The following is an 8,766-nucleotide window of genomic DNA, read 5'->3' as shown; positions in this document are numbered from 1 at the left end:
GGTGGGGCCAGAAGAAGGACCACCAAAAAGCCTGGGCAAGGAGATGCCTCTTTATTGGTGCTGGAGCTGTTCCTGAGGAGGTCGGGCCTTGAGACCCTCAAGAGGATCCTTGCCCTCAGCTACTTCCTCCTGCGAGGGATACTTTGTCCCAAGGGCACCTCTTCCATCAGCTTCTGCAGAAAAAGAGAGAAAATGATCACACTGGAGGCCTAGAGCTCAGACGCAGGCTGGACAGGGGACTTCTAGGGCGTGGGTCAGAGGTGAGGCTGGGGGGAGGCTTTACCTGTAATAGGCGGGCGTGGTAGGCGGGTGCGTCCTCTCCGGCCACTGGCTGAGGGCGTGCGTGCAGATAGCGCTCAGCAGCTGTTTCCAGCTCCTCTACCTCATACAGGGTGGCTGGGTCCAGTGAGTGGGCATTAATGAGGCTCACAAGATATTCTTTGTAGTGTGCCCTGGGAAGATGACAGGGTATTTGTTCTTCCGTCTGGCTAATATTAAGCGAGTGTGCCCAGCACCTTGCCGGGCACTGGCATACTCAGACGAACAAGACTGACTACTCTTGCCACTTGCACTGGTAGGCACACACTCCTTGTGCACCACCTAGCCACGCACTTGCCCAGAGAGCTCCCCTCCCACTTCCCCTGCAGGCCCCACCACCCCCGCAGACCCCCTTTACTCCCCAGGTGCACCCTCCCCAACACCATGCTCCATGCTGTGCCTGACACTCACTGGCAGAGCCCAGCGTGGCCAGCAGGAGTCTCCTTGCCACAAGCTTCATCCCGGAACCCATTAGGAACCTCCTTCTGCTCCATCACTCGGCAGCCACCTAAGGATAAGGGAAGGAAGGGACCCTTGTGTTGGGAGGAGGTCACTAACCACAAAGCCCCCAGAGAGCTGGGATATCACCGGAGGGAGGCAGGCGAGGCAGCCTCCAGGGAGGGGACTTGCTCTAACGGTGCTGGGGGTCAGAGGGGCGTGGGAACTTAGAGAAACCATCGTGGCAGACCAACTCTGATACAGAAGCAGGGGCCTTGCTGGCCCTGTTTTTATCCAAGCTTGCTTTTGGTCCGTAATCTCTACTCTTTCTCTTTATGGTCACATACTCTCTTGAGACAACTCTTTTGGCTGTGATTTAGCTCGTGCCTAGTTAACTTACTCTGGGAAGGTCTTACCTTATGGTAATAAGGGGTGGGGCAGATTAGAACCATAGGTAACCTCTTTCTATTGCCCTCACGGGATCTAAAACACTGCAACTAGCAAGTCTCGTTACTGAGTTAGCGAGTCATTATCCTTTGGCAAGGGGAGAAGGAAATTAGGATCAAGTGCCAGGTGCTTCAGTGTGGCCTCATGCAGAACAGCTGAGCTGCAAAGTAGGCGTATTACTCCGTCACAGAGGAAGAAAGTAGGCCCAGAGAGGTTAATTTGCCCAGAAGCACACAAGTCAGCACAGGCCGAGCTCTGACCACACACCCAAGCCTCCCCCTTACCCACAACACAGTGGGAGCCCAGCCCGCCCTCACCCCTTCTCCCAGGCTTGTCTCGACACTCACCGCCAGGAACCGCCCGGGCCCCTGCTGGGGGCTCTGTGTTGAACATGACATTATTGTCCTGAGGAGGGGCAGAAGGATGGGCGTTAGGTTCCCCTTGATGCCAGCCCTGCTGAATTGCCCAGCAGGGAGCCTTTCCTTTCTTGCCACCCGGGGCCCTGCCTCCTACCCTGGGCAATCTGCAAACCCAGCCAGGCTGGCCACCCCTGACCTGTAGCAGCTTCTGGAGCCGGAGAGCAGTCCAGTCCCGCAGGTAGAAGAGGCAGTCTCGTGGGTGGTGGCCATGCAGGGACTTTTTCACCCTGCAGTTAGGGTCTGGACATTTCTGGCGGAAACCCAGATGGGAGAGGGGAAGTTGGAGACGGTTGGGGTCCTGGCTTCTCAGAACCCCTGCATGAGGGGTCTAGGGATGGGGGAAGATGGAGATATTGGAGGGTCTGGAGCAAGCAGAAGGGGGGAGGGGACAGAGAGAGATGCTTTACACCCCACTGGCCTCCCCTTCTCCTCCCCTGGGCTACTCTTCCATGCCTCTGCCCCCCACCCGATGGCAGCCGCCCACCCTCCTGTCCCGTCCGCCCCATTCTCCGGGCTCACATTCTTGGCGTAAAAGGCATTGTAACAGCCACTGCAGAACTGATGGCGGCACTGGGTGCAGTGAAAGTGCATGCAGCCTCCTCGGGCCAGTGCGTACGAGAACTTGCACTTGGGGCAGTCTGCAAAGGACAGCAGGTCAGGGCTGGGGCTGCCACCGCTCCACAAGGCCCTTAGAAAGAGAGCCGCGGGCAGTGACAAATAACCCAGCAAACAGGCCTTGAGGGCCACCCTTACCAATGCCATTCTCCTGGAGATACATGGCCAGGCCCTGGGCCTGGTATTCTGGGTCATTGGTGCGTTTCCAGTTCTGGAAATCCTCGCAGCTCCGGCCTCGGTGCTGCTCCTCCCACTGCAGGACGGAAAGCCAGCATCACCTGAAAACTCCACCCTGGGCCTTTCCTGAGGGCCCCGCCTCTCCTACCTAGTGGTCCCCGGCTTAGTTTGTGGCACTGTCGTTCACCATTGGCTCCCATCTCGAACCGAGGGGCTAGCCTGCGTTCTTTCGCTTCCTCATACCAGCACATATTCACCAGCAGGTCTTCTGTCCACCCCCCAAGCCTATCTCAGCCCTGTCCCTTTTTTACATCCCTACTATGGCCCCGCTACTCCAGGCCAGGTCAGGTCTTGCCTCGGGTCCTGGTGTCTCTGCCTCTGCACCTGCTTGCCTGCAGTGCAAGCTCCACCCTGTGGCCAAGGTGCCTTGGAGAATGTAAGGCGGGCGGCTTCAAGAGCACTGGGAGTGTTCTAGTTTCGAGATTTAGTGGTAGGGTCTCAGGTGGTCATTTTATTACTATTATGTTCTGTAATACAGATGTCACTTTTTGGTATCTGATGTTAAACTTTTTAGAATATGTGCTGCCAAAGCGAGCACTCAAATATTAAACTTCTTAAAAGGCAAATGAGATAGTATCACCCCTTGCTTAGTCTTAGAATAAAAGGCAAATACCTTCCTCACTTGGCCTCAAGGCCTCTCCTGATCTGGCAGCTAGCTCCTCTCCGACCGCCTGCCACTCTCACCCTTGCTCTTGGGGCTCCAGCCACACAACACTTTTTCTGACTTTGGCCTTTCCATGTGTTGTTCTTTCTGTCCCGAATATCCTTTGCAAAGCTGGCTTCTTCTTAACTTTCAGGCCTGAGCTTAAATTAAAAGGCCTGAGCTTAAATTAAACCATTTTAGAGAAGACTTGTCTGACTTCTCTATCCTAGGTAGGTCTGTTCTGTTATTCCTAATCTCCGATCCCTGTTTTCTTTATAGAACTTATGCCACGTGTACTTAGGCTCTCTCCCTCCCGCACCTTCTTTCCTTCCTTCCCTCCCTCCCTGCCCCTTCCTTCCTCCGTTACCTTACCTTTCACCCTCCGTCCCCCTCAGCCTCCCGGTCTCCCTCCGTCCCTCCCTCCTTTCCTGACTAGTCTGCAAGCTCCTTGGGCCCAGAGCTCATGTCTGTTCCGTGCTCCGGCATACCCCGAGTCTGACACAGACCTGCCAGTAGCTTAGCGAGTTCTTTCTGAAAGGATGAATGTGCCTCACCTGGCGTTTACAGCGCACACAGAAGGTCTGGTGACACTGGGGACACGTTGCCTCCAGCTGCTCCCGTTCATATATGAAGCCAAAGGAGCACTGTGGGTGCAGGAGCATAAAGTTATCTGAGGCCTGATGTGGCACCCTGCCCTCCCCCCACCCCCTCCAGTCAGCTCCCCTGCACAGGCCACTTACCTGGGCACACCACAAGAACTTGGGGTCCCGCATGAGCACACCCTCAGTCAGCTTCTTGTGAAACAGTGCATAGGCATCTGGCTCCAGGCTCTCCCGAAGCTGGGGACAGGATGCAGAAGTGGTGGGTGGGCAGGGTTCCTGTTCAAAGCCCAGGGCACCCCGAGTCCTAGGGACTGCAGTACCTGGATGTCAAGGGTAGAGAAGTAGCTGAGCAGCTGTGTGTCATCGGTGAGGTCGGGGCGGCCACAGGCAGGGCACACCATGTCGGTGATGTGCTTCTCCTTCAAGGCGATGGTGAAGTGCTGGCGGAAGCAGTCAGGGCAGATGGTGCACTCACAGGAAGTCAGGGCCTGCATCTACAGGGTGAGGCAGGGAGAGGAGTGGGTCTAAAACCACAGCTGCCAGTCTGGGGAAGGGGCAGTAGCCAGGGGTCGGTCTAACTAACGACTGGCCAAGGTAGCAACCTCCAACAAGTGTCTGGCAGGCAATCTAAATGTCTGAAGACAGTCACGGGAGAAAACAGACAATGGTGAGGCCTAAAGTAAACGGAAGAGCACCCTCCGAAGGCACTCACATTCAACTAAAAGCAAACAAACAAATAACATCTCTGAGCTGACAATACTATAGAGATGGAGAACAGACTAGTTGTTGTCAGGTGACAGGAGGAAGGGAAGAAAGTTGCAACTAGGGGTGCCTGGGTGCCTCAGTCAGTTAAGCGTCTGCCTTTGGCTCAGGTCATGATCCCAGGACCCTGGGATCAAGCCCCGCATCAGGCTCCCTGCTCAGCAGAGTCTGCTTCCTCCTCTCCCTCTGCAGTTCCCCTTGCTTGTGCTCTCTTGCTCTCTGTCTCTTGTCAAATAAAAATCTTAGAAAGAAAGAAAGAAAGTTGCAACTATAAAGGGGTTGCACCAGGGGGTTCCTCTGTGGTGATGGAACAATCCGTATTTTGGTGGTTCCGTGAACCTATATGCGGAATAAAACAGCACAGAGCCACACACACACATCCATGTGAAAAATGAACAAGGTCTGCAGTCTAGCTCACATTGTACCAGTGTTTCTTTTTCTTTTTTTTAAGATTTTATTTATTTATTCATGAGAGAGAGAGAGAGAGAGAGAGAGAGGCAGAGGCAGAGGAAGAAGCAGGTTCCCCGCGGAGCAGGGAGCCTGATGTGGGACTCGATCCCAGGACCCTGGGATCATGACCTGAGTCGAAGGCAGACGCTTAACCGTCTGAGCCACCCAGGTGCCCCCAGTGTTTATTTCCTGGTCTTGATATTGTACAGTAATTACAGAAGATGCCACCATTGGGAGAAGGTGGGTAAAGAGTACACAGGACTCTATACTATTTTTACAACTTCCTGAGAATCTACAATTATTTTAAAATAAAAAGTAGAGAACAAAACACAACATGTACAGAGCCAGCCTAACTAAATTGGACCGTATTTGGCCCAAGAACTGCCACTTCTGGCCTAGAGTAAGCAGAGGCTCAGGAGATAAGAGGGGCCTGCTCCTACCAACCGGATATTTGATGATGACGTTCAAGAATCCCTGGTCATTTTTTTGGTGGCTAAGGGTATTTGTGGTTATGTTTTCAAAGACTTTTACCTTTCAGAGATACATTCTCAAGTATTTACAGACCGACTATATGATTCCTAAGATTTGCTTCAAAATAACTGTGTGTGTGTGTAGGCGGAATAAAGACTGGTGGAAGCACTGATGACTGCAGAAGCATGCTGATGAATACATGGGAGTTGGGGGAACCTGGACGAGGAAAGCTGACGTTTTGTGTTTGCAATGTTCCATAGTGGAGCAGTAAAAATAAGGTGGGGGAGGAGGTGGCCTATTCCTGCCCTCCCCTTCTCAGACACTGTCCGGGGCACATGGGCAACTGCGGGGTTCAAAAGACAGGGCCGACGGGGGCCTGGAGCGGAGCAGGGCCCAAAGGGAAGAGAGTCATCCTGAGGCCAGGTGCAGAGGGGGCGGGCTTACCCGGTTGCGTGGCAGGGCCCAGCCGCACACAGCACACTCCTGGGCAAGCAAGCGGCGCAGGAAGGCCCGGTCCTGGCTGTGCCTCACAGCTTCCACCACGTCCCCCAGTTCATAATTCCTGGGTGTCTCCTGCAGCAGGGCCAGCGCCAGCTCTGCCCGGCCCCAGCTGGGGAGCGCGTAGACTGCCAAAAGCCTTCTGACTAGACTCTGCAATGTGATTCAGGGCGAGGCGGGAGGAGTGGCTGTCAGACCCCAAGAATCCTACCCCTCAGCCTTCCCCCTGCTCCACCAAGTGGATTCTCCTCCTGGCACCTGCTTATCTGGCCCATCCCAGGAAGGGGTGGGATCAGGGCCCTTGTCCCAGAGGCGCTGATGGAAGGGCTCTAGGCGCTGGCGCTGGAGCTCTGTCAGGGCCCGGGCCACATCACCTCCATGTTGGAACAATGCTTGAAGAGACCCCTCTTCAGGCCCAAAGCCCAGGGACCGGAGCTCCTGCACCTGAGAGGTGGGGGTGGAGAGGAGCGGAGAGGGAAATGGCAAGCAAAAGACAGTGTGAGAGGCTCCGAGACCCACAGTCCTCAACCCTGCCCCCACCCCCACCCCCGCCAGCACAGCTGGTACCTTCCTCCGCCGGGCCCTCACACACTCTTCCACAGCTTCATCAACATTGCCGTGACGATCTAGCCAGGCTTTCCGGGCCTCCTGACAGGAAAAGGCACCCAGCCCTGGGTCCTGCTGTCCAGCCAGCTCGGCCACCATCTCCAGCACGTAGGGCAGCTCTGAGCGCAACCACTGCAGAGGCACCTCGGTGCCTGAGTACTGTAGAGCCGAGAAGACCTCCTCTGGACAGGCACCTGCAGCTTCCCCTTCCTAAGGCACAGTCCCACCCAGACAGATGGCCCATCAGGAAGGGCACCCTCTGCCTGAACCAAAATGCTGACAGTGGTTAGATGTATGGATCACGTGAGCAGCGCACAGTATGATATTTGTCATGTGGGAAGTGTTCATTAAGAGGCAGCTGCCACTAACAACGTCAAGTTTTACAAGAACTTGTATTAACCCACGGGGGCCTTTCCCTTCCCCCACTAGCTCAACCCTACCTCATCCCAGGCCTAAATCCTCACCCGGATCTTGGTCACTAGTTGGAGACCTTCCTCCCGCATCTTGTCTTGGCGCTGCTTCTCAGGGTCCCCACAGGAACTGGGCAGGGGGGCACTGAGGCGTCGTGGAGGCCCTGGCTCAGGGAGTCGCTCTTCCAGAGAGCTGGCATGGGGCCGGGGGGCATGCTGCACTGGGATGGGGCTGCTGGTCCGGTTGCACATAGCACACACCCAGCCAGGGCCCGAGTTGCAGAAGGTACAGTGAATACAGTACCAGACTGGAGTCTGGGCAGAGGAGAGCAAAGTATCCCCCTGCTGGGAAGGCAAAAAGAATGATCTGATTGAAAGCTGGCTGAGGCTCAAGATGGAAAGATAGGGAGCTGGGGGGAAGACACAGAGGAACTGAAAGAAACAGGAAATGAGGAAGTAGAGAATGGCCTGTGGTAACAGGTGCAAATAAAGAGCCGGGAAGGCCGGGAATAGGTTACCTGAAGGGGCTGCAGGCAAATGCCAGTATCCCGAGAATCCACCACCAAGCTAGGAGGCTGAGCCAGCCGAGGTCGCTCACAGATGGCACATAACACAGCTGCTGCCTCATTCTCAAAGGTGCAGCTCTGGCAGGCCCAGCGACCCCGTGCAAGCTCAGATTCTAGGCCCCCAGCTCCTTGGGAACCCTCAATCCCTAGCCCCAACCCCTTACAGCCTCGGGGCCGATCACAGGCCACACAGAGCACTGCCCAAGATTCATTTAGCATTGCACAGGCAGCACAGTGCCAGGGCAGACGGGCATTTGTAGGATCAGGGGAAGCTTTCAGGGGAAGCACAAGAGAGCTGTCTCCCAAGGTCAGCACAGAGGTTGACTGGGTCCGTGATGGAACTGAGGCAGGTAAGCTGTAACAAAAGAGTAGAGATGGTCTGCTGAGGGAGCTCTGGTGCCTAGGTCCCTTATTCCCGGGCATCCCTCATTCTCTGTGGGACAACACAGACCCTGTCCTTCGTATATGTTGTTCTGTCTGGAACACTCCATACCCATGACCTGTTCAACGTTTACTATCTTAAAGTTCACATCTTGCTAATAGATATCCCTAATGTGGCCTGACCCATACTAGGTGCTTAGAAATCCTACTGATTGGGTGCCTGGGTGGCTTAGTCAGTTAAGCATCTGCCTCTGGCTCAGGTCATGATCCCAGGGTCCTGGGATCGAGTCCTGCATCAGGCTCCCTGCTCCTCAGGGAGTCAGCTTCTCCCTCTGCCCCTCCTCCCACTGGTTCTCTCAATCTCTCTCTCGCTCAACTAAATAAATAAAATTTCTTTTTTTGTTGTTTATTATTATTAAGCGATTTATTATTAATCCTACTGTGCTTTTTCTACATGAGTTTAATTTAGGATTAAATTAGTTCATACCATGTTACCTATCATACAGATATTTATTTATTTTTAATTAATCAATTAATTTATGTTAGTCACCATATAGTACTTCATTAGTTTTTGTTTTTGTTTAAGATTTTGTTTTTTATTTATTTGACAGAGAGAGACACAGCGGAAGAGGGAACACAAGCACAGGGAGTGGGAGAGGGAGAAGCAGGCTTCCCGCTGAGGAGGGAGCCTGACGCAGGGCTCGATCCCAGGACCCTGGGATCATGACCTGAGCCAAAGGCAGACGCCTAAGGACTGAGCCACCCAGGCACCCCAGTACTTCATTAGTTTTTAATGTACTGTTCCCTGATTCATTGTTTGGTGTATAACACCCAGTGCTCATTACAACACGAGCCATCCTCAATACCCATCACCAGGCTAACCCATCCTCCCACCCCCCTCCC

The 8,766-nt window shown here is 54.2% G+C and overlaps 1 protein-coding gene across 6 annotated transcripts in view; it reads right to left on the bottom strand.

Moving 5' to 3' along the window:
* Positions 1-29: 29 nt before the first annotated feature.
* Positions 30-8,766, bottom strand: part of RNF31 (ring finger protein 31) — an 11,386-nt gene continuing 2,649 nt past the window's right edge. For 2 of the 6 annotated variants that reach the window (XM_025870248.2, XM_025870250.2), the window contains exons 7-21: positions 7,435-7,837; positions 6,971-7,261; positions 6,468-6,716; positions 6,159-6,344; positions 5,847-6,053; positions 4,040-4,213; positions 3,858-3,956; positions 3,672-3,761; positions 2,376-2,490; positions 2,142-2,260; positions 1,759-1,950; positions 1,551-1,608; positions 730-826; positions 284-452; positions 30-173 (exon numbers count right to left, since the gene is read on the bottom strand). In XM_025870248.2, coding sequence (XP_025726033.1) covers positions 120-173; positions 284-452; positions 730-826; positions 1,551-1,608; positions 1,759-1,950; positions 2,142-2,260; positions 2,376-2,490; positions 3,672-3,761; positions 3,858-3,956; positions 4,040-4,213; positions 5,847-6,053; positions 6,159-6,344; positions 6,468-6,716; positions 6,971-7,261; positions 7,435-7,837 — 2,503 coding nt within the window. In that variant the 3' untranslated portion in view covers positions 30-119. Of the gene's footprint in view, positions 174-283; positions 453-729; positions 827-1,550; positions 1,609-1,758; positions 1,985-2,141; positions 2,261-2,375; positions 2,491-3,671; positions 3,762-3,857; positions 3,957-4,039; positions 4,214-5,846; positions 6,054-6,158; positions 6,345-6,467; positions 6,717-6,970; positions 7,262-7,434; positions 7,838-8,766 lie in introns of those variants that run through there. The other 4 variants (XM_025870251.2, XM_025870253.2, XM_025870249.2 and 1 more) reach the window with 3 other exon arrangements.

The sequence above is a fragment of the Callorhinus ursinus genome, unplaced genomic scaffold, assembly GCF_003265705.2.
Source record: "Callorhinus ursinus isolate GAN/ISIS: 27379988/994484 unplaced genomic scaffold, GSC_fseal_2.0 scaffold8, whole genome shotgun sequence".
In the NCBI taxonomy this organism is placed as follows: domain Eukaryota; kingdom Metazoa; phylum Chordata; class Mammalia; order Carnivora; family Otariidae; genus Callorhinus; species Callorhinus ursinus.
The sequence above is the reverse complement of the archived record's forward strand: the minus strand, read 5'-3'. Positions and strand labels throughout refer to the sequence as shown.